This window comes from Coffea eugenioides, chromosome 2 (assembly GCF_003713205.1).
Source record: "Coffea eugenioides isolate CCC68of chromosome 2, Ceug_1.0, whole genome shotgun sequence".
NCBI classification, from domain to species: Eukaryota; Viridiplantae; Streptophyta; class Magnoliopsida; order Gentianales; family Rubiaceae; genus Coffea; species Coffea eugenioides.
In genome coordinates, this window is record NC_040036.1 from 77,744,471 (window position 1) to 77,769,714 (window position 25,244).

At 35.7% G+C, this 25,244-nt stretch overlaps 3 protein-coding genes across 7 annotated transcripts; all 3 read left to right on the forward strand.

Annotated features, from left to right (window-relative positions):
* Nucleotides 1-1,414: 1,414 nt before the first annotated feature.
* Nucleotides 1,415-7,347, forward strand: LOC113762061. Of its 2 annotated transcripts, none has more exons than XM_027305310.1 (7): nt 1,415-1,569; nt 1,993-2,340; nt 2,438-2,531; nt 5,062-5,183; nt 5,308-5,457; nt 6,749-6,847; nt 7,009-7,347. In XM_027305310.1, the coding sequence occupies exons 2-7, from the start codon at nt 2,008-2,010 to the stop codon at nt 7,045-7,047; spliced, it is 837 nt and encodes a 278-aa protein (XP_027161111.1). In that variant the 5' UTR covers nt 1,415-1,569; nt 1,993-2,007; the 3' UTR covers nt 7,048-7,347. The 2 variants fall into 2 exon arrangements, with proteins under 2 accessions (XP_027161111.1, XP_027161110.1); XM_027305309.1 differs by having other exon boundaries at nt 1,416-1,569; nt 1,941-2,340.
* Nucleotides 7,348-7,973: 626 nt separating this feature from the next.
* Nucleotides 7,974-13,032, forward strand: LOC113762505 (methionine adenosyltransferase 2 subunit beta-like). 4 transcript variants are annotated; one of them, XR_003467207.1, is made up of 7 exons: nt 7,974-8,435; nt 8,836-8,995; nt 9,747-9,934; nt 10,944-11,067; nt 11,702-11,832; nt 12,070-12,266; nt 12,523-13,032. XR_003467207.1 is itself a non-coding variant. In XM_027305976.1 (6 exons), the coding sequence occupies exons 1-6, from the start codon at nt 8,202-8,204 to the stop codon at nt 12,187-12,189; spliced, it is 957 nt and encodes a 318-aa protein (XP_027161777.1). In that variant the 5' UTR covers nt 7,974-8,201; the 3' UTR covers nt 12,190-12,508. The 4 variants fall into 4 exon arrangements, 3 of the variants coding, with proteins under 3 accessions (XP_027161777.1, XP_027161779.1, XP_027161776.1); XM_027305976.1 differs by lacking the exon at nt 12,523-13,032 and having other exon boundaries at nt 12,070-12,508; XM_027305978.1 differs by lacking the exon at nt 12,523-13,032 and having other exon boundaries at nt 11,702-11,836; nt 12,070-12,159.
* A 2,734-nt stretch (nt 13,033-15,766) lies between these two features.
* Nucleotides 15,767-24,866, forward strand: LOC113763390 (NAD-dependent malic enzyme 59 kDa isoform, mitochondrial). Its single transcript, XM_027307175.1, has 20 exons — nt 15,767-15,868; nt 15,955-16,125; nt 16,868-16,964; nt 17,679-17,797; nt 17,886-18,053; nt 18,770-18,898; nt 19,238-19,298; nt 19,573-19,676; nt 19,761-19,844; nt 19,962-20,068; nt 20,188-20,281; nt 20,605-20,718; nt 20,932-20,997; nt 21,403-21,475; nt 21,560-21,646; nt 21,906-21,960; nt 22,049-22,120; nt 23,136-23,198; nt 23,784-23,898; nt 24,487-24,866. The coding sequence occupies exons 2-20, from the start codon at nt 15,970-15,972 to the stop codon at nt 24,556-24,558; spliced, it is 1,836 nt and encodes a 611-aa protein (XP_027162976.1). The 5' UTR covers nt 15,767-15,868; nt 15,955-15,969; the 3' UTR covers nt 24,559-24,866.
* Nucleotides 24,867-25,244: the final 378 nt, after the last annotated feature.

A 25,244-nucleotide genomic window follows, 5' to 3' on the forward strand; every position in this document is an offset into this window, starting at 1 on the left:
TACACTATCACGTAACAGAGTCAAAAAGGCCTGCAAGTCCAGGGGACCATTGCTTCCGTCAATCCCAGGTATAAGCTGAGCTCACCTCAATCTTACATTGCACACCCCACGCGTCTGCAAATTAATATATATATATATATATATATAGAGAGAGAAGAAAAAATAATGAGCAAGTATTAAAAGTTTTTATTAGATTGTTTGAATTTCTTTAACAAAATAATTTTGTATTGGTAATTATAATACTTAGAAATGGTTATGTCGAAAATATATGCCTAAATAGTTAAAGTTAAAAAAAAACTCATGGGTAATTGTCTTAACGACATGTGGATAGGTAGGTTAAAAAAATAATTTTCAAAAGAGTTAAAATGAAAGTTCATAAAATGACAGCATATGTTTACCCTAATGTTTATGGGGTAATTATCTTGATAACATGTGTATAGGTAGTCAAAGAAAAAATAATTTTCATAAGAGTCAAAATGGAAGTTTATAAAATGACAACAAATAATTTTAATTTTTATCCTAACCCCATTATACATAGTATAGATTTCAATCAATGACTTGGATCTACCATGAATTTGTGTTAATTAAACTTTCAAAAAATTTATATAAAACACGTATGTATGTAAACTTTTACTTTTATATATATACACACACATTGTAATTTGTATATTTTAAAGATATTCATACTAATTCAGCTAACCGTAGAGGTAGGATATAAACTTTAGACTTATTATACTTCAAGAATGGAGTAATATTTTAAAATTTGAAATTGTACGGTACTACGGGAGATTTCAATTCTTAACAAAAGGAGAAAGAGAAAAGAGAGGATTGGAGAATCGAACCAATTACTATTGTTACTATTAGTAATATTCCAAATTTTATAACTGGTATTCTTTTAAGGGAGATTCTAATTTTGACAATGAGAAATGAGAAATGAGAGGTTCAAGAATCCAACCAAAGACTACAGTTTATACTCTTTTTTTTTTAACACCCAACTAAATTCGGTATTGGCCAATGTCTCTTTGAATACTCTTTTAGGATGATTTTTTTTTTGTTGTCAAAAATAGTCTTTTAGGATGATGAAAGGTAAAATTTTGAGGGTCAAATCAAGAGTCTCACCTGCTCAATTGAGACAGCTTTGAATAGTTAAATATTAGTAAGAATTTTCTACACCACAACAACAACACATTTTTTTTAACATATAAATTTTTAATTTTTTAAAATCCTTTATGAAAAAAAAAGGACAAAAAGCCCAAAAATATATTAAGTCCAAAACATTAACAAGCCCACAAAGTTCTGGCCCAAATATAGATCAACCCGCTTCCAGTCATAAACACGGGCCCAGATTTAATTTACCGAATCGGGTTGGTGATGCACCCGCAAGACGTAATACGGGTTTTTTGAATGTCTGGTAGAATCCAACGTTCTCGTTCAGCGGCTTTGCAATGCAGAGGGGCATAAATCTGCTCACTGATTAGTTGGAGGCCGTTGTCGTTCCAACCCTCCAACAATTTAACCTTTCTCTCTTCTCCAAATTCAATAAAATCTTGCATGACTGAAAATTACCAGGTAATCTTCAGAATTCTGTTAGTTTTCTTTAGAATTTCGTTTCCTTTCTTGTTTGACGGTTGGAAAATGTCAGAATTGTAATTTTCATTGATCAAATAATAGTTTTCTGCCATTTGTTTACTTTTAATAGCAGATAAAGAAAAAAGCTGAGATTTTGATCATTGTAGTGATAGAATTTCCCAGAATACACGTATATTTGTGCGTGTTTTTTTTTTTTTTTTTTTTTTTTTATAGAGAAGGGGTACGGAGATGTTGAGGATCGAACAATCGTGCTAAGGCAGTGAAAAATACTCCTTAACCACTGGATATATTGGATTTTTAACACTGATTATTACTTCATGGCTATTTAGTCACAATTTTTTTTTCTATAGGTTCTTGAAGAAATATTAGCTACATTCTTCTGTTGTGTATTGAAAAATTTAGCTTTGGCACTGAAAAATGCTGATGGGTCACGCTGAGAGGTTGCCAAACTTGGGTTCATCAAAAGATTTGCTGCTTGCTGACCCTGTATCTGAATTTGATGGGGATGAAGAAGCAGCTGAGATACCAGAAACACCTACGAATATACTGTATGTAGCCTCTTTTGAAGAACTTGCTACGAAGATTGTTCAGTATGAAGTGATTATATGGGTATTGATATCTGCGTTGCTGGTTTTAGCTTGGGGTGTTGGAATTCTTATGTTGATCTACCTCCCATATAAAAGATATGTGCTTAAGAAGGATATAGCATCTCGCAAACTTTATGTTACACCTAATGAAATCGTTTATAAGGTATTGCTAGATCACATCTTTGGTTGTCTTTAAGTTGACTACACTTTCCTGATAAATACTAAGTATGGGTTTTTATTGTGCTTTGCTGAATATAAAGGTATCAAGACCTTCATTTATTCCCTTTTGGGGAGAGATAAGTATTGAAAAGCGCCTGCCTCTGCATTTAGTGATCGATATTATCATTGAACAAGGTATCTCTTTGAAATTCTTACTGGTTTTTTTTGGTTCTTTGTGTTTTCATTTTTAAACGTTGAATATCAACTTATTCTTTTTGCTCTTTTCACTTTCCAATTATCCAATTTTCAGAACATGTAGGCATTCAGATTGCCTGCTTACTAACTTCTTTCTAGAATGAGATCATTTATGCTATGAAACTTGCAAATTTGGGGTTGGGTGTTGATATAAATAACTTGTTTTTGTTGCTTGCTAATGATCGAATATGATGCAAATTGCCTTGGCAACTTCATTGTTCTGTCTGACTGTTACTCAATAAAGGTCGTGCCAATTGCCTAGACTTACATCTGCTGACCTTCCAAGAAGCCTTGAAGGCAAAATGTATGAGATATTTTGCAGAAATTTCACATGAGACATGATATGAGCTCTAGCCACTTGCGTTGTAGTTACTCTTTTGCTTGTCTTACACTTACTGTTCAAGTCTCTGAAGATGATATTTTTGGTTGGCAGTATTGCACTTAGTAGCTTAAACAAAATAGATAATTATGCTTTTTTTTTTCAGTTTGTTAAAGTATTGCAATGAGAAAATATGTGCAGAAAAGAGGAAACAAGACTTATGAACTCTAGGAGATTCAACTACATAGAAATGGAGAAATAATCTAGTGAGCCACCAATTAGTTAATGCTCTAGATGAGAAGATAAATCAATAGGTAACAGGAGCCATTATGTTGCTTGCCAGCAATGTCCATAGACGTCCATGGTTAGAGGTTTGCTTGTGTCAAAACAACATCCACACAACAGACTTATATTGTTACAAAGTTGGAACATCTGTATCTGTGGGCAGGATATCACACATAATCTTATGGGAAAATTGCAGAAACCTCCTCTGAGGTTTCTGACAGTAGCACTCACCTCTCCTCTGGTTTAAGAAATTGCATTGACCACCCCTGAACTTAAGGAATCTGTTGCATATTCAATCCAAGCTAGAAAGAGTCCCATTAAAAAATTGTTTTAAGGAGTGAGATGAGAAATTTGTGCTAGATTTGCCCTCCATCTTGCTTGCCTAGTAGTATTAGCAAAGCAAGGACAAAAGCTATCAAGGATCAATAAACTTCAGGGGGTATAAGTGCAAACCATTTCCAATGCACCTGCAACAGCTTAAGCATCAGGTGAAAGCAATGGCTAGTTAAACGGCTAAATGAGGTCTGAACTTGCACCAGCTTATAAATGAGGTCTGGTTTAGCAATCCACTACTACAACTAGTTTTGGGGGTAACACAACTGGTTTCCTTGACTTTAGTTTGGTAGTTAGAGGTGAAGCGTTTGATGCAATCTCGACCCGACAAAAACCTGTCTTGAAAAACCAAGTCGATCAAGCGGCGGAAGGGTCTATCTTGATCAATTTATGGATATAAAAGATGGATTCTAACAGAATCAAGGACAGCTCGAGATTATTTAGAAGGGTAGAAAGGTGCCACAATTCAACGCGGTCTTGAATGAGAAGCCAAAACTTGAACAAAGGAGATACGACTCACTTTGTATCAAGGGCGTTCACAAAAGAACAAGAAAGAGATGAAACTCTCAAACTTTAATTCTCATATTCGTCTAACTTCTGAAAACGTTACAAGTTAGGCTTATTTATAACCTTACAAGCCACAAAAACCTAATCCAAGATGGAAACAATGCAAGTTTCCTAATTGGATTTGACAACTTTACTTGACACAATTTTCTAAACTCTAGCAAGACTCAATTAACATGTTACATAGGTTAGATATGCCTTAGTAGGCTTACAAAACCCAAATAGACACTAGAAAGTAGAAAATAACTTACAATACAAATATTGTTTAAAATTAAAACAATGAAGTCCGACACGAATCAGTTGGACAGATTTTGCGTTTTCTCCACCAGTTTCATCAACCGGTTACAATCTGTTCCATGGTTAGCTCGGATTGGTCCACCAAATTTGTCTTAGGACCAGAATGTTGGTTATTCGGTGGATTTTCCTATGGTCAGTAACCGGCCGACGGATTGAACACTTTGTCCCCCGGTTAGGTCCCCTGGTTAGACTTCTTCCAAGCCTGGATTCGTCCACATTTTTGAAAGGGTAATACTAAACAATTTGTTTAAGTTATTAAACATTCTTGAAAGGGTAATACAAAACAATTAGTTACTCAATTTGTTTAATTAGTAAGTAATTAGCTTATTTACTCCCTCAATTTGTTCACAAGCAACATTCATTCTTTTGTAAAATTTGTTCATCAGATAACCACAAATAATTGGGGGTAGCTAGGTAAATTCACACACTCTTTTGACAGCAATAGGCCCCAATTAGTTCCTAGGGGAGGTCAGTGCTATTTTGTAAATCATAGGGGAGGTGAGTGCTACTCAAAGAAACCTCAAGGGAGGTTTCTGCAATTATCCCTAATCTTATTTGTTTTACTGCATTTGACATGGATATCTATGTTTTTGCTTGTTATGACCGATAGTATGTTCTTAGCCTATCAGTTTTGATAACTGTTGTTGTCTTTTTATCTCTTGAGGTGTATAGGTTGCTTGCAATCTAGGTATGGGATCCATACCTTTAGAGTTGAAAGTGTAGCACGTGGAAGAGCAGCTCCTGTAGATGAACTACAGGTGCAAGGGGTTTATAACCCTGGACAATTAAGGAAGGTAAAAGTTGCTCTTGCATGGATTTCTGCCATTTTGCATTGAATGCTGAAAAAAGGTGTTTCCATGAGTATGCTTTATGGTTTTGAATTTTGCAAAAGTTTTGACTTTTTACATGTTTCACAAGGTCATTGTAACACAAGCTTCAAAAACTATACAAGAAGTTGGCAGAAGTTGGAAGGCCACTATTAACAATGTTGAAGGTGAAAATATGTTTCGCATGGAATCATCGATTGACAGTCTTGCAGTGATGAAATCGCCATCTAGAAGTTCAAAGGTAAGTCAACAATTATTGACCAGTTGGGATCCTCTGTTGCCATTAAAAAAACATATGACATTGAAGTGGTGGAAAATGCCTCAGGCATTCTATCTGTCCTTTTTTTTTTTTTATTTAGAAGGGACATTAAAGAAGAGCACATAACTTCTTGTTATTGTTATGGTGGAATAAATTAATCTATGCATCATGGATTATACAGCAATTGTTATTAGCAGGAGTATCTATGGTACAATAGATAATTTATGTATTTCTCTTTCTAATTTGTGACAAGGAGATTTTGAAATCCTTATACTCTTTTTTTTTTTTGCAGCATGACTAACAACAAAAACAATTTGGCACTGCATTTTCTAGCTACGAAATGAGTTTGGTTAACTAATTGATCAAATAGTTCTGGAAAATAAGAATGGTATTTTAAGAACACAACTGGGTGTCTGGGCATTTAGATGCCAGTAAACCTTTAAACCATAGTAAATGAGCAATGGTCAAGATTTAAGCTGAACCACTCTGTATTCGCAATGTAGGGATTGGTGATGTTGAAGTATTTGGTGTTAAGATAGACTTAGTGTGCCCATCAACTGTCTACTAGATCTGCATGCAATTTTAGTCTTTTTCTTGTTGTACCAACATGTGGCATTTCATATTTCTGACTTTTTGTCATTTTTTTTAAAGAAAAATCATTATGTGAACACCATTCGTGTGGTTGTTTTTCCAAAAAACCATTTCTCACAAAGCACTCAAAGACGTATGACTATTCCTTCTCTGTTTTCTTAGAGCCTTCAATTTGCAGAAGCAAACTGAAGCTCTGGTTTTCCTCCTGGTGCAAGTAGCAATTATACAACATGTTTTTTATTCCAAATCACTGAGTCCATGATGGGATCACGGAGTTGAGATATCAGGCCTTTGCTTTCATATGTCAAGTAATTCTACTAACATGACAAATGCAAAATCTGTTGTGTGGTTGAAAAGTCCTTGTTGGAGTTGTGTGCCTTGGCATGTATGGCAATGATTAATATACATATATTTTTTATCCCGGCCATATCCAGAGATGAACTCTCTCTCTCTCATCTCTTGGGGAATCATATTTGAAACTTTATCATGGTGTTTGTTTCTCTTGAAACACCTCTGTGCTCCATTAATTGGTCAAACCTTTGTGAATAGTTGTATCTATCTTGGTTTTCTATATCACTGCACTGTCCTCTTTCTTTGGTTGGCCATGGTTGGAGGTTCTGTCATTTTATTATTTCATGTGGTGCCTGCTGGAACCAGTTAGTTTATGCCCATTATCTTGCAGATGGTTGGTTCCCCTCACCATACGATAATGGAGCACAGAGGTGTGGTACCTGCAGATATGCTGCTGAATAAGCTTGAAGAAGTCTCTAAATCTGTAAAGGTAAGTGCATTCCTTTCTGCTCTCCGCAATAATTATAACAACTACTGATATCTTTCTTCTATAAGGCGGTCACCACCTTGGTTTGATCCTGCCATGATTTCTAAACTTGGTTTTTGGATTAGTCAACATATTACTTAGTTGTTATTTCATTGCATTAACAGAATATCGAGTTCCTCGTGGAAAAGTCCCAAGCCTCATAAAGGAGCAGCCAACAAAACTTGTTCTGGTTTAGCAAAAGGAGATCACAGGGGAAATGTAAATAGCTCCACACATTTTGCAATGCGGGGGACCTCTTTAATGTAGAAAACAAAGGTGGAAAGCCATAGGATACTCCTGTAATATTCCTACCTCTGGACAGTTCTTCTATTGGCTCGACGCCAACGGTTGAATGCAGATCTTTTCTCTTTCCTTCGTTGATGTAAATCATGTTGTATTTTTTGACTAGAACCTTATGGAGCCTGTATATGGCTTTTTCCATCAGCACACTTTCAAATTGCCTACCTGATTACTAAGCCCAAAAATATTGCCAAAAACAAAACTCTTCCCCCAAGTAGGAATATTACTAATAAAAAAAAATGCCTATGCTAGCTACGATTTTTACAAAAAAATTTTACGTATTTCGTGAACATATTTTTCAATCATTTTTTATTTTATATGCAATAAATTGTTACAGTATATATATATATATATTATAAAATCTCTTACAAATAGCAATTCAAACGAGTTCAAGTATATGAGCAGATAAGCAAAAGAGAAGTCAATCCAATGAGACCTGCATCATATTTGATTCCAATGAGACCTTCAGAGTGGATATGGGCTAATGAGTAATGATTCAAAGTTCGTACAACTCCAAAATAGGCCTTCTCGTTAGGTATCTTCACAGAACTGTAAACCATAAAGTTTACATTTTTTTTAATCACAATTCTTAGTTGCAATACAATACATATTTTCCTTCATTTTTCTCAAATTTTAGGGTCTATCTTCTTAAACAAAATAAACTTTCTGGTTAAACTACGACTTTGACTAAACTTTAAGGGAGTTTTTGAGATTAACCCAAAAAAGAAATTCAATAGAAGCAGAAGCTATTCCTCCACCGTCTTCGTCCTTTCTTTAATTTGTGCGCATATACACAGCATTTTTTTGCATTATTTTGCGTAAAAATAACTTAGGTGCTACATTTTCTTGTTCCGTTTACCAATTTTTATTCCAAAGAAGCAACTTTTATTCTTTCAAGGCTCCAGTTTCAGAATCCCACTTCTCCAGCTTCCCCTAACAATATTAATTTTCAGCAAGAATTGGGATTGTTTGGATTAAGAACTTCGAAAGCCAAATCGAGAATTTGAGAGAGCAAGAGATGAGCAGCAATAAGAACAAAGTGTTAATAGTAGGAGGCACTGGCTACTTAGGCCAGCACCTATTACAAGGCTTCTCTGAAAATCAAGAAACATCACAATATGCCTTAGCATTCACGCATTACACAAGCCCTCCACCGCAGCCATTGCTGGATGCCATTCCTCAAGCTCTCCCCTTTCATGTCGATTTACGTACTGGTGATGGGTTTGATGCCATCTCCCAGAAATTCGGGCATGTAAATTCTTAACTTTTCACGTTTAAGTGATAAAAAAAATCTTAACTTTATGCATTTTCTTCATATTTTTTCAAATATATTCTTGGGTTAGCTTCTTTGAGCAATTTAATTAGGATTATGCTAGTATGAATGATTTTTGGGTAGTGGGTTTTCAACAGATATGGCTTAGAATAGTTGCTTCATGAGTGTTTGTTGGAGACTAGAACTCTTGATTTAGTTAGTTTATTTTGTATATGGACATCTTGGGTTTTGTGAAAATTTCAACAAGTTGATAATGTGTTTGTTGGAAAATTATCAAATTAATATTTCCAAAGTAGTTCACCTGTCCAGTGTCAAAAATCTAATAATGTAAGTTGCACTACGAATTGCTGATTTGCTTGCAAAATTCATGAATTTTCAGCCTGATATAGTGGTTAATTGTGCTGCCCTTTCTGTTCCTCGTGCTTGTGAGATGGATCCTGCTGGTGCCATGTCTATAAATGTGCCTTCTGCTCTTGTTAAATGGATGTCGAGCTTCAATAATAGCAATGCTCTTCTCATTCATTTGTCAACTGATCAAGGTAACCTACCTAGAATCCATCATATACGCATATTTTACCATGCGCTTCAGAAAGTACTCCCCCTTTGGCTTTATTATGTTTAATTTTTTCCCTAAGGTTACAAATAGTGCCAAATGAAGTGCCCTCCACATTTTGAATCTAATGCATTATACTGTTGAATGGTAGTATTGATTCTATTATAGGTAATTTAACGGGACTAGGATGTGTATGATGTCTTGCGATACTGTCTCGAGATTGAAAGAAGTAATTCAGATTGGAACTGAGAAAGTTACATCATTTGGTCCTAAGATTTTCCCTGGCAAGAAGGTTTTGACCTCATTTGGTCCTTGGAAGGGGCGGTACTAAAATGTTCAATCAGTAATGGGCCTGAAACTTGAAAGTTAGTCAATAAAGAAACCTACTAGTTTCTGGCATGATCTTACTGCCCCATTATTGTCACATGATGCCGCCTTGTGGATTAGAATATTTGAAACATCACAGTTTAACTAATTGGAAGTAAAACTCATTTCATGTTAATACTAAAACAATTACTGAGGATAGAACTATAGACCTTCATGACATGACGATATTGGCAAATCAGGATGAATATATAATGAGATGCTATTCAAAAGAACTTTTAAATGTTTAGTTAATATTTTACTGTTGAATGTTTAATGGGGGCAAATTAAGGATGAAACTGCCCCCCCCCCCCCCCAAAAAAAAAACTCCATTTTTTTATTTTGAAGGTGATCTAAATTTTTATTTTTTTCAGTTTATGAAGGAACCAAATCCTTCTACAAGGAAGAAGATGAAACTCTTCCTGTGAATGTTTATGGGAAATCCAAAGTGGCAGCTGAGCAATTTATACGAACAAGCTGCTCAAACTTTACCATTTTGAGGAGCAGTATCATATATGGGCCACAAACAGTCTCACCTGTTCCAAAGTCGCTTCCAATTCAGGTTGCACCTGAAGCAAAATCATCTCTTCAAATTTTTAACATTTTATATACTTGAAATTTTCTTATAGCTGTGATTTCATGATTTGTTTCTATGCTCTGCCACTCAACATATTTTCCCCATACAAATATTAGCTAAATGAGCCTTATTTCTTTTTCCATCAATCTATCTGTGCATGCAAGTTTATAAGATTGCTAAGTGACTGAGAGAAAGGCCAATTTGTAGTTTCACTTAAGAGCTTTGAGACTTGGCAAAAAGACAACCATTGAGTTTTGACACGTTGATCTGGGTTACATATACTTGTTTCCATTGATTCAGTCAGACTTTTGTTAGTGGACTTTGGTGGTTTTTGTCAGTCAGACTTTTGTTTCCATATACTTGTTTCCATGGACTTTGGTGGATATATCATATAAGTCGGTGATAAAGAACACTTTTTATGGTTGTATCCTGTTGGATTTCAGTGGCTTTTGTGCACTGCTTTTGGACCTGAAATGCCCATGGATTTACGGTTGATAATCAATTTATCATTCTTAAGATAAAGAGATTATGCTAGAAGAGATGCTCAATTGTTTTAGCTATCTTCTCGAGCTTTGTCATTTTTTTGTTTGTATAAAGTACCTTCTAAGTGTTTCTTCTTCTCCCTGACCCTCCCTCTTTGTGCTTCTCTTTGTTACCCTCTTTGTGAATGTATTTCTTTCATCTCATTTTTTCCTTTCCATGAGACCAGATGCCTTACTTTAGGAGCATCATTGTTTAGTTGCGTGGTCATAAACTGTGGTTATGCATTGTCAAAACAATTCAGCAGGTCGTGATTCCCTTAAAAGTATGTTTCCATGGTGGCTGGATGGCTTTTAAAAATGGTTCCTTTGAACTACTAGTAATAATTTTCCCTCAATGGTGTCATGAGTAAATTGCGTCTCTAGGTGATCTTATCATTCACTAGGATATAGATTAATATTGGTTTGTTTAAATTGTGGGTTTTTAATTGATAACAAATGCATGAATGATGCAGTGGATAGATAGTGTCCTTGCCAAGGGTGAAACGATTCAATTTTTCTATGATGAGTACCGTTGCCCTGTTTATGTCAAGGACCTTGTGCATATTATACAAGCTTTGAGCATCAGATGGATCTCAGGTTTGATGAGCTTTATATACCTGTCATACTTTTTCACGATAAGTAATGCTTATATATATGTGTGTGTTTGTGTGTGTGTTATTTGTTTTAGACTTGTTGCAAGCTCAAAGCAATGTATTCTTTTTGTTCTGAGATATGTAGTGAGCTCCGGATGACGTGATCCTAGAAAGTGATTAGATTCACCCCACCCCTTGATAAGTGGAAGTATCTCCCTCCACTTGAGATAAGAATGAGCTTCTAGGCATCTAGGTTAACTTGGATCATCTACTCAAACAGTAAGATTAAGAACGGAATTTTGTAACTTAGCAGGTAAAATTATGAAATTCATTGGGGGGAGTGTTGGGTTGGGTGGTAAGGCGGGAAGGGTTGTAAGTAAGAGGTCTTGGGTTATTTTGGAGGAAATCCAACCAGAAATGGTTGGAAGGAAAGAGAAGGAAGAGACACAAGGGGATTAATACGTTATACTGCTTGCTCTTTCGATTCTGACCAACAAGTTAATTACACACCAGGGAGATGCCACTTTCTTATGTAATCATATTGTTCAGCTATTTGTTCATGTTGGAAGAAAATGATTCTGGACCAAAAAAGACTTGATATTTCACTGGTTCATGAACCAATGGGCTGTTCTTTGCAGAGGGCAAGCCAATGCAATTGGTGGTAAATATTGGTGGGCCAGCTAGGGTGTCCAGGGTTCAAATGGCTGAGGCTGTTGCTCATGTTGGAGGCCACAAGACCTCATTAATCAATCCGGTCTCTGCATTGTCGGTAGGTATAAGCTTCATTCTGGCAAAAGCTATATTGGCCCCAAGACAGGAATTGATCCAACAGCCTTTCTAGGTGGAATTTATCTAATCGTCTTTTTGAGTGGAATTTGCACTCAACTCATAGTTCATATCTTCAATCAATGTCTTTGGAATGTAATGAAAACTTGACTATTAACAAGATTGTTGCTTTTTCCATGCCTGAGAACTGTTGGATAATGCAACAAATTATTGTTTTCAGGTTGATCGTGGTGTCAATTCCCCTTCTGACATATCCATGGATATCACTAAACTGATTCAGACAGTTGGTATCTCTCCTATTACGTTTACAGATGGTGTCAGATTGACTCTTGAATGCTAAAGTCCATTCCATGCTTTGTGGGTTACTTCCTCCCTCAGTCATGTTATTTGTAACGCTCCCCTTGGGTCACTGATCTGGTAAGGATGGTGCTTGTTGGAATGATGAGCGGTGGCTAGAGTAATTGGTCTTAGAGAGTGTGACTGCCTGCACGATCATTACTGTGAACAAATCCTTTTTATTTGATTTTGGGGAATGACCTTAACTTGTAATTTTGTTCCCTCTACACTGAAGATTCTTCATGCATACGAACCTTTCACACACACGTATTGTTTGCACCGAGTAAAAGAGCAACAATATTCAGAGGCTCTGATTTTGCTCCTATGCATACTCCAGGTATACATGCTCATTCACTGATAAATTAGGGCGGATAGAGAGATTATACATTGATGGCAAATTATATGTCACAGAGTAGATAAAAGGAACCATCAAAAGGCTAGCAGTGCATATTGATAGAGGTCGCTAGGAATGTACTTGAAGTTGCCCTTAGGGAACACCTCTGCAACAAGCTTGCTTTCTGAACAGCAGGACTGGTGGCTAAGCTTTAAGGACATATTCCTGATATCAGTAAGTGAGATTTGGATTCTTCCAGCTTGCGGTGCCAATGGCATTATGGGATATTTACATCGGTTCAATTCCATTTCATGTCAGTATAGATATTATTTGCTGCAGTGAGGTTGACATTGAGATGGAAAGTAAAACGACTATAAACAATGCAGATTAGAGATTTTGCTCCCTTTTGGATGCATTCAAAATTCTTGGACTGTTTTCTCCACCATATGCTCTTTTACGCGGAGAATATTGATGAACTTCCAGAACAAATTCCACCTTTGACCGGTTCAGAATTAGTTCATCACATTCATTTAATTTTTTATTCTTTCTGGAATGGCACTCTATTGCAGCAAAGTAGAGATTTATTCCGCAACTTGTCTCATAATAAATCCGCACAACCGTAAGTGAATGGTTCCCTTTTAGTCCCAAGAATCATCCTGCCTTCAAGACTCAATAATGTTTTAGCTTGCAAGCATGTTTGTGGCAAGAACTCAATTGGTTGGAATTTCTGTGCATCATGGTATGTGTTTGTTTTTTTTGAAAATATTTTGCTTGCGTCAAAAATACGCTCTAAACAACTTTTTTTTTATTCTCAATTACGTTTTTATCTTATATATATCAAATTATATATAAAAAAATACCACAGTATTATTTTAAATAATTTCCTATCCAAACATTTGAAACACACCATTTAGGTCTTAATTCTTCAGAAAAGCAAAGTTAAATCGGAAAACTATCTAGAGCAAAGGGGTAAAAAAATGAATGCGACATGTATATTCAAATAATCAATTATGTACATTTTATATATTTTAACGAGTCCTCGTTGGACACCTTTATATAATGCATATATGCTTTGATTGATTACCACTAATCCGCCCACAGTGTATATTCTCCACAAGATTTGCTAACACGGCCCCCACTTCAGGTAGCCACTCAATTTCTAATGGCACAAAAAGGTTATTTTGACTGCCGAAATAGGATGAAATTTGAGACTGCCAAACATCAAAATCTATTTATAGCAAAACGTTACAGAGTATTAGTCACTTTATTTGATTCAAAGCATAATTCTCCATGTATATATATGGTGGAGAATTGTGTTGGGGAATAAAACATATGCTGATTCTTTCAATATTCAATTTAGACAGCACTTTACAGTCCACAAAATGCCAATTTTTCTACCGACAGGAATGTCGGTAATTTAAGCTCTTTTTTTTTTTTTTTTTTCAAAATTTGTTTGAATGTCATCATCTCTTTTCCATATTTAGAAGTCAGTCATGAATCATGAGTTTTATGACCTTCTTCCATCCGAGAAGAGAAATTTGACAAAGTGAAAACAAAAAGGAACCAATCATTATAGGTTATTGATGAATTTCAACTAGAAAAGGAAAATCATGATTAATTTATATTTCCATTTTGTATAGGTTTGTATAAGCATGATTAATGTTGCGGCAATGGAAGTAAATAGTGATAACTCATAAGCTTGTTTCAACTGATTTTTTGACCTGTTTTTATTTTTTCTTTCAACTTTTGTTTTTTTAATATATATAATAAAACTCTTAAAAATAGCAATTCACATGGGTTTATTATCATATAAATAAGATTAATGGTGGAATAAGATTGATCCTTTCCCATATTACTAGTCAACAATTCCATTCTTAATTCACGAGATAAATATCTTGTGGAACAGAAAAGGAGTTCCACAATTTACTTCACGAGATCAATATCCACTCTAGTTTATTAGTAGAACAAGAATCAGGTGCCACAAAATCAAATGTGCCTTCCATCATGCCATTCTTTTCCCACAAAAAGTCAAAATCACAAGTGGCCCCAGACCTAAAAGATTAAATTAAGAAATTACCAAAAATCATCCAACATTTCGAAATTTCACCTTCCCCAATTAAAATGTTGCAAAGAAATTGGGATCAAAGTGAATTTTTTTAAAAAGTATTTTAGGGTTTAAAGAAGAATGTATTTTATTTAAATAGCACAAATTTATACTTCAAAAACTAACATGTCTCGATTTGAAGTTTAGAACTCAAAGTGTGAAATCGGGAATAGTTGAACAAAACATGGCCACAGTTTCAGAATTGTCAGTTTCGATTAAAAAATTGATCGTTCTGATTCTGTTAAAAGGTGAAACATCAACAAGCCGCTCTTGAACCTCTAGTTCCGGTTATCGTTCCAATTTCTTCTGATTAAGGTTCAATTTTTTTACTTATATTTAAGTACTTGTTGTTATAAAATTGATTCTAAAAAAATATAACAATTAATGTTAAAAAAATTTATTGTATTATCATGTGTAAGGAAAAAGAAAAATGATGCAAATTTTATGAAAAAAAAGTCTTATTATTGATTAGATTAGAATAGCCGGGCATTTAGATTAGTCATAAAGTACACACTTTCTAATGGAATGGAACAATGGGTCGTTGAATTTAGCAGTTGCTATTAGAGGTTGACTATTGATATTAAAATCTAAATTAATCAAATAAATTTAAATAATAAATGTTTTTTAGACGATTTGAATGGATCATAATTCAAATCGTTGATCCCGGTTTAGCTTTTAAAATTTGGTGAACTTGAACTTGGACATGAACTTTAAGTCACGATTATGCTTTCGGTTTTTGTTCTGATTCAACAAACTATCGAATGTATTCCGATTTGATTCTGGTTCAAACCTGAATTGGGGCCACCCTAACTCCGTAAGTTAGTTGAAGGGCGTAAGGTGAAGTGAACCATTCTTCCGCCTACCAATCTAGGCATCCTAATTTGGACCCCACCCCCTAGCTTCTTAATTAATTACTCTCACGCTCTCCATCTTTATTCGACGTTCCACTGAAGCCCCTTCTTGCCCGCAATTGTAGCGGTCAGGCATGGGTCCAACGCCGCGTCTCTCTTTTTCCATTTTGTCGTCATCTGTACTCAGCAGTCAACGGCTTCAGCTCCCTTCAAGACTGTGAAAAGTGAAAACCCGACAAATATATATATAAAAATATCTCAATTAATCAAATCTATAAATACAGATGCACGCTCTCTGCCTACTGTGTGAGTCCGTGTATTCTTCTTTGGGAACTAATGAGACTATAAATATTCGATCGATTAGTTGGTGAAAGAGACGCATTGAAGCTAAGGAGTGAGAAAGATTTTATCAGTTACTTACTTATGTTCAATAATTGAGAATTTGTTTTCCTTCTTATTTAATTTTATTTTTGAATTTAGATATCTTGGTGAATAATGATGTGGAGGAGAGTGGTGGCTCGATCTGCTGCCGCGGCGTCGAGTGTCCGCGATTTGCGGAGGTTCTCGATGGCAGCTGCGACATCGATACCAGGACCTTGTATCGTGCACAAGCGTGGTGCTGATATTCTTCATGATCCCTGGTTTAATAAGGTCAATTTAGTTGTTATAATATATTTTTTTGACGCATAACTGTTGTAGGATTTTTTTTTCTTAATGTTGTTGAGAAATGTGATTTTAAAGTTCACAGCTTTATTTCATTTAAGCATCTCCTTTTTATATACATATATGTGCTATGCATGAGAGTTGAAGCATCTTTTCCTTCTTGTGAGTTGAGAGTTTTGGGGTTGTTATCGAGCTGAAGCTTTGATTCTTTTTTTCTTTAATTTTTTTTCATAGTTAAGATTTTACTGTTTTAGCAAGACCTGAATTTCTGTGTTAATGTGTTCCTAAGAATACAATTGGCAAAGACCCTTTTTTTTGGATAAAAAAATTCTGAAAAAAGGAGCAAAGGCATAGACTTGGGAGGCACAATAAAGAAGTAAATTGCAGTTGTAAGGACCGGGTGGAACTATTCACAATTTGATAGGCCTTTTTTCTTTTTGGGGTTAATTTTCACTATTTGTGAATTTTTGACAGTCATCAATAAGCAGTTAAGGTCCGGGTCTAACCTCTGACTGCTTTAGTGAGAGACAGAATTTAAGGAGGCCTATGTGTTTTGATGCTTAAGCATACAAATTGCCTATATGTTTTCCAGATCAATCCATTCTACTTCAGCTCAGAGTTTTCTAAAGTCCTTAATGTTCATCATATTGAATTTCTCAATGATGACTTCATAACCTATAGCATTATTTTTGAAAGTATGGCTCTGCTCTAATAAAATCATATAAAACAGGATACAGGTTTCCCTGCAACAGAAAGAGATCGACTAGGTCTCCGCGGTCTTCTCCCTCCTCGTGTCATATCATTTGAACAGCAGTATGCTCGTTTCAGTAAGTTTCTTTCCTGCTTTGCTCTCTTATTGAGCGCTTTCTCCCAGAACCTGGTTGCCAATGACTTAAAAGAATCTTCTTAAATGTACAAAATTCAAGGACTCAATTTCATCTATGATAACATATGAAAAATAAAAAAAATTCCCCCCCCCCCACCTTTGCCTTTCTGTGTGGGTAGTGGAATTAACTGCTCTTGGCATAATTCTGAGACTTTAAGCATACAGGATATCTTCGTGACTGCCGATAGCCCACCTTTGGCTCTTGTACAAACACTTTACAGAGTGATCTGAAAAGGATACAATCGTGCATTTACATAAACAAAATTTTGTTAAACATTATTTTTTGTATGCACTTTAATTACATAATTTTCATTTAAAAATAAGACAGCAAAGAGAAAAAGAGTTACTTAAAAGTTCTGGGTGGGGATAAGCACAACTATGTGCAATTGCACTTAAGGTATTTAAAGTTTTGGTTTTACAAGTGTAGTGTATTAGGTTTACTGATAATTTTCTCAAATGACAAGTTTCACCAATCTGTTGACTTCATACTTGTATTCCTCATAGCTCTCTTAGTGTGTAAAATCTGATATTTGTTGTTTATATGGATAGTATAGTTCATATATTCTCTTATCTTAAAGCTACCTTCTATGATAGATCAAACTTTGTAGGAAAAAAAAAGAGTTTAACAGCTTGATTCTGATGATTTAATTGTCAGTGGAATCATATCGATCCTTGGAGAAGAATACTCAGGGACAGAAAGATGATTTCATAGCTCTATCAAAATGGCGGATCCTGAATAGGTTACACGACAGAAATGAGACATTGTACTATCGTGTAAGTAGATGGCAGATAGCGAGAGTACAATAATGAAATATTTTGAATATTGAACCATCTAAAGCAATTCCATTGCATTCCTTTCCAGGTTCTCATTAATAACATTAAAGATTTTGCTCCAGTAATATACACTCCAACAGTAGGACTAGTTTGTCAAAATTATTCTGGGTTGTTTAGGCGCCCACGTGGAATGTACTTCAGTGCCAAGGACAAGGGAGAGATGATGTCCATGATATATAACTGGCCTGCTCATGAGGTATTGTGTAAACCATGGGGAAAAGCATTTGCTCTATATATATATTTTTAATCTTACTCTTTATGCTTGAGATTAAGTAATGTTTGGCTGTTCATTGCTAATACTATGCGGAGGACATATTGAGTAGATTTTGGACTAAGGACCTGCTTTCATGAATTTTTTGTAATTTCAGCATGTGGGATCCTATCTGATACTTCAGTTATTAAAAAAGAGTTGGAAATTCCCTTGTTGCACTATTAGTGGTTACAAGCGAAGCTGGTTACCACTAATGGCAACAAGAGTCTTCCCCTGTCAATTATTTATTCAAATCACTATTCAGTCTATATGATTATGGCACAGGTTGTTGCATATATACTGTTGCCATATGTTCTTTCACTCTGCTTGGACAATAGTGTCTTGATTTTCTGGTTGAAAGTTGAAACCTGAATAATTAGATAAACAGATACATGCTTCATATAATTGCTGAGAATTCTTTCTGGCAATAAGAAATGTTAATTGACTTCTTTTATACTCAGTCATATATTAATATGTTTCTCTTTATTAAAAGCTCTTCTTTTACTTTGAATTATGATTGGTATAGATGTAATTCAGGTTTTATTTGGAAAATGATGAGAACACTTAAAGCAAGTTGACATGATTGCACTTATTGTAGCTCCAGGTTAAGCTACTAATATCTTTGGCAGAAAAACCCAACAAAATCTATTCTGTCATGCCAGGTTGACATGATTGTGCTGACAGATGGCAGTCGTATACTTGGGCTGGGTGACCTTGGAGTTCAGGGAATTGGTATACCCATTGGAAAACTTGATATGTATGTTGCTGCTGCGGGAATCAATCCACAACGAGTATGTGCTACTCAATTTTTCTTCTTTGCATTAGCATGATGACCTGCCTTGTGGTTATACAAACATGACAGAATTCACTAGTTTTCTTACGTTGCTTACATATATCAAACCCTGACTCCACATACAAAACATAGATATCTGTTATACAGATCTGGTTATCATCTTAGAATGCCTGACGAAAATTATCTTGGCATAAGTGTTAGTGTGATTATGAAGGAGCTGATATCGTATGTACAGATATTTATAGTCCTTGTGTTTTACTGTTTAATTATGTGCTTTGCCTTGGATGTTTTGAATCCATTTTGGGTTACATAAATATACTGATGCAATTTCTGACAGATATTGCCAGTTATGCTGGATGTGGGTACTAACAATCAGAAGCTCCTTAAGGATCGACTCTGTGAGTTGATTTGTTTACTGTTATCTTCTTATTTTGTGATTAATCCTTATTCACTACTTTGTTTCTAACCCATTTTCGTCATTTCGGAAAACTTTAGTTCGTAGTTCATGCTTCCTATTTGTTGGCCAAACCATTAACTGCCTTGCTTCCTTGAAGGCTTATATAGAACTCATAAGTTTTACTTTCCTAAAGCAGCTCACCATGCCAGTACTGTTACATCTGGTTTTTAAAGCATATCATCAGAATAGCTAATCAATTTCTTTTAGCTTGGCAGATTTAGGATTGCGAGAACCAAGGTTGGAAGGAGAAGAGTATTTATCTGTAGTTGATGAATTCATGGAAGCTGTCCATGCACGTTGGCCAAAGGCTATTGTGCAGGTCCAAAATTTTTCATTTAGAATGACTTGTTATAACACAGTTATTGATGCCATACTGATTTCCAGTGATTGAACTATCTATCAGTTTGAGGATTTTCAAATGAAGTGGGCGTTTGAAACACTGCAACGCTACCGGAAAAGGTTTTGTATGTTTAATGATGACATACAGGTGACTGAGTTGGCATTTATACTGAGCATAGATCTTATTATTGGATTGGAGATGTTATGCTTTTAGTCTGGTCCTCTCTGAAACTGGAATAATTCAGCATATTTTCATATTAAGCAGGGTACAGCAGGTGTTGCACTGGCTGGTCTACTTGGAACTGTTAGGGCACAAGGTCGTCCATTAACTGATTTTGCAAATCAAAAGATAGTTGTTGTTGGAGCTGGAAGGTAATGGCAAAATTCAACTTGGCAATTTGCTTTTGCTTAGTAAAATCGTTTGTTATACAGCAGGGTGTTTGCTTGGGACAACTTAGCATTACAAACTCTTACTTTTGCCTGGATTTCAGTGCTGGGCTTGGTGTACTTAACATGGCATTGCAGGCTGTTTCAAGAATGGCAGGGCCAGTGGCAAATCCTCACTTTTTCCTGCTCGATAAAAATGTGTGGTTCTGCTAACATGACTACCACTGAGTAATTTGTTACTTCATGAAACGCTCTATTAATTTGCCTAATGGCTTCACTTAGAGGTTTTGCTTTGCTTAGTGTACCCCCCTCCCCACAGCGGGAGAGAGAGAGAGAGAGAGATAGAAGAAGAAAAAGAAAAAAAAGGAAAAATGAATAAGTGAAAAAACTCCTAAAATCTTCTTTGAAATGTAAATGGCTACAAAAATTGATTAAAAAAGGAAGAGGGACAAGCTTGTACTATCCCTTTTTCATTAAAAAATTGTACAAACTTGTCTAATAAATACTTTGCATGGATGCAGGGTCTAATTACAAATGAGAGGAATGATATTGATCCAGCAGCTGCTCCATTTGCTAAAACGCATGAAGAGATCAAGAGCTTTGGACTTCAAGAGGGAGCAAGTCTGATTGAAGTGGTAAATGTTAAACTTGTAATGCAATGTCTGTTCTAGTGGAGACACTCTTTAAAAGGAGATATCCTTCCTTTTACTCTTGGCAAGATTTTGATTGTGATAGTGGTGGTAAATACGGATCAGTAATACCCTCTCTCTCTCTGTCTCTCTCTTAGAAATATGGGCAGCATCCTTTCTTTCATGAATTCAGATTCCATGTAACTTCATTCTGTTCAGGTCAAAAAGGTCAAGCCTCACGTGCTTCTCGGTTTGTCTGGTGTTGGAGGTCTTTTCAATGAAGAGGTGCGTAGCTCTCCGCTGAGTTTTATTATCACCTGGATTGTGGTCATCATTTCCTTGTATTGTTCTTTCTTGGGGGCAGATGCAGTTGGATGTCAATTCTGTTCTCAGAACTGTTAGCACACTTGAATTAGTTTCTCTTTATAGGTCTTATATCCCGTTCCATTTTTCCATCTTTTGCTCACAATTATCATTTAATCTCCCCTATCTCTGGATGCTGGTTGTCCTTGTAATGGAATCCTCACCCTTTTGGGTGTCAGATTATATGTGTGGTTATTTAACACTAAACGGCTGAAGGTATAACTCTGTAGAATGCCATTGTATTGCGATAACAGAAGAAAGTATTGAGATGTAATTAGTGCATTCATATCTGTGATATAACCAGCTTATTCCTGGCCTAATTATCAGGTGCTTAAGGCAATGCGAGAATCTGATTCCATTAAACCTGCTATTTTTGCAATGTCCAATCCTACCAATAATGGTTTGTCTCTCGACCTTCTGGGTGCCTCTTGTTATACTTTCCTGTGCGATTCTGAAGAAATTGTTGTTTCCATTTTTGGAGCAGCTGAATGCACTGCTAGGGATGCTTTCAAGCATGCTGGTGAACAGATAGTCTTTGGAAGTGGCAGCCCTTTTGAACATGTTGATCTTGGTATTACTCTTTTGATTCTAATTTGGAACAAAGTGCTTGTTATGCATCCTATTTGCTTCCAGTTTTTTTGGCAAATGCATTTCAAGCAATAAAGTGAAAGGCATCATATCTAAAGGGTGGGAGAAATATTAATTCCATCTTTTACATGATCAAAGCCATTAAACTGAATGTTGAAGCTGATAATACTGTTAAATTCTTATATCCTTGCTGATTGTGTTTTCATGGTAACTTTTTACTGACCATGAGCTTATGTTGTCAGGTAATGGAAAAATTGGCCATGTGAATCAAGCAAATAACATGTACCTGTTTCCTGGGTATGTGCTAATGTCTACACTTGTGTATGATAAATATACTTGCATATGGGTGCCAAATTCTTACAAGTTCTGTGTTGGGCTGATTTAGGATCGGGTTGGGAGCTCTTGTATCTGGTGCTCGCTTTATTACTGATGGGATGCTGCAAGCAGCTGCAGAATGGTATTAATTGATACTTAAATTAACTTCTCTTTTTTCTGATGTTTCATTTTATCGTATGCTCTGGATGAGCGTATTTTACTGCAGTGCTCCTATTGTAAGGTAAAAGCTGGATAAAGTTTGTATGAAGTGTTCTTTGCATTATTGTCATCTTCTTGCTTCAATTGGAAACATTTAGTTGTTTAACAAAAATAGAAATTCAAGGGGCCAAAACCAACTCTGTTGATAAAAGTGAAAAGGAGGAAAGCCGGGCCTATCCTTTTGTTCAAATTGCAGCTTAGTGAAGTTTTTGTACTTTGAATCAATAGGTAGTTCATTTAGTTTGAGAACCTCTTTGCAGTTTTAGTTCATTTTCTTTGCATGATTGTCATCTAAAGCTCTTGTTTGCTTCCTAATACTTGACACTATAAACATCCAGACTCCTGCACTTCTTTTAGTTCTTTGGGATTTAGTCATTGCAACTTTTCAGTTTTGATGCTTGAATTGTTACCAGGACTTTGGGAGAGTCCTACAAGCATTTTATCTATAATGCTGCAAGACAGTTCGTGCATTCAACCAAATTACTCGTGTAAATCTCATATGTGGAGAAGCTTTTTATATATGAGCTTAATTCACCGGGGGAGCCGGGGGGGGGTGTTAGGGTGTTAAGGGGTGTTTGGGTGGAGAAGCTTCTGCAACCTGTTTGGTCGAAATCCTTATCTATATTGTTGCCAAATTCTAAAATCAGACTTGTTTTTATATATTTTTTGTTTAAAGAATGAAAATCAAGGGCATTCAACTCTTTTTAGGCAAACTAAGCTCTTTTTTTATTTTGGTGATTGGAAAGAGGGAGGGAATCTTTTTCCAGTTCATATAAGATTTGAGTTCACTTTGATATTTGAATATCAGACGTTTAATATGATCTTTTTTTCTCTAGATTATCATTTACCCATGTCCTTACTTTACATTGCAATTGAAAATTTGTTCTCAGAAAACCTGTTATTTTGGGCATGTAACTATTACACCTTTGCTTCTGCAGCCTTGCTTCTTATATGACTGATGAAGAAATTCAGAGAGGAATCTTGTATCCATCTATTGACAGGTATTTTGCAAAGGTTCCTGGAAATTATTTTCATCTGTTTCGTGGGCAATCAAAGCTGCACATATTTTGTCTGTCTCTCTTATAAAGTAACTAATATGAAAGAAAAAAGAAAAGATATAATTGGCAAGTGAGGTCCCCCAGAATGCAAGTTTGTCAATCATTCAAAAGGTTCTGTTTTCGGCAAAGCTTTGTTTTTTGACCTCATACTAAGCTGTGAATGGAACTTCTACTGTATTCACAGATGTTGGGATATGATGACTGAATGACTGGCTTTTTGCTTCCATGATGACCAAGTGGCTCTCATAATTGATCTAATTGCATATGTACAGTTTAGTCGTCATTGCTAATAAATTTTTCTAATTAAGCTTACCAGTATTTACAGTTGTAGTGTGTATCTACAGATCGCTTGAAATTTAGCCCTGGCAAAATAGGCTACAATAAAAGTGAAGTAGTACTGGAAACTACTAATCTGTTTATCCCTGGCAAAATAGGCTACGACAAAGTGGAGTTTGCATTGGAAACTATTAATCTGTTCATCGATGTAGTTGAATACTTTGAGTTCATGATTTCATGGGCTGCTTGCAGCATTCGGGATATTACAGCAGAGGTTGGAGCAGCAGTTTTGCGAGCAGCTGTTGCTGAAGAGCTAGCAGAAGGATATCATGATGTGGGAACAAAAGAGCTAGTAAGCATGTCAAAGGTAAGCAGCTTTCTTGACCTTTTTGACAATCAGGTTAAAAGACTGACAAAATAGTTTTCAGAGATCTGTCAATCGAAGCGTACATCAATATTATTTCAGAAGTTTTATACATATTTGAATGGATTTTACACTAATCAAATTTAGCTGGAGGAAGTTTGTGCCAGTTCATGTAGCTCTTAACAGATTTCCGCATAATTCAGTTTGTAAGCAACTTGTATAGGTAAAATGTACTCTCTGGTAATTTCTCATTCACAAAATATGACAACAGGGACCATTGACCAAATTGATACTAAATCATCGCCATCGCTTTGTTGGATCAGTCTTGTGAGAGGTGTCAAAGTTGATAATTGGATTATAAATGCTTTTTCTTAAATGGTTTGTGGATGAAATTGATGCAATGCACTTCCACCCATTTATGAGGTGGGTGCAAATGGATGGGACCTAAACAGATAGTACTCTACAAACTATCCATATGCTAACCATTTGACCCATACCTCCGCTGGAAGATACCCTCTATTTATCTAATTCTTGCCCCTATTTCTTTCCGTTGTATTTATCTGACTCTTGCTTTTATATGATCGGATACAGGAGGAGACTGTCGAATATGTTAAAAGAAATATGTGGGATCCTGTTTACAGTCCTCTTGTTCATGAGAAATGAACATCTCTCCTTTATACATTGTTTGGAGGGGATATTTGGCAGCCCACCATGTAAAGTTCGGCAGTGAAATGTATCAGTCAGAATTCAAACTCAAGGGACTAATGGGCGAAATATTGAAAGATGGCTGAGAGACATGCCTTCAAATTTTGATTCTTTTGGTAAAGCTATTGTTACAAACGAAAAAATTTTTCTTTTATTACTGTAATGGATGATGTACGCTAGTTTTTTGTAAGGATCAAAAGTGGAAAAAAGTCTCTATTACCGCCCAAGGCAGATATTCTAGCTATCCAAAAATAATTTTAAAAAAATGGGGCTATTTTCTGCAGTTGATAATGGAATTCCTCGCATCAAAGAAATTTTTAGTGCCGGGACAGGGGGTCCTTTCGGGATCATCCCTTGTATCCGGTTTGCGCTATTTTCTTCGCGCAAGGTGAAGATATAGAACAATCCATTCAATCCTGGCTTAAAATATGTTCTTCAACTTTATTTTACACAAGGAGAAAGTAAACACACAATATACTTTAGCGAGTTGAAACTTCGAACCTCCACACAAAAGTAAATGCTACATCGCTCTCCCCTCTATTTCATCTGCTTCCGTTTCCTTTCGTTTCATCTCCCTACTAGCTCCACGATCATGGATTGATTGAAGAAATTATTGTGTTCGTGTTGCGAGCCAATGTAAAATG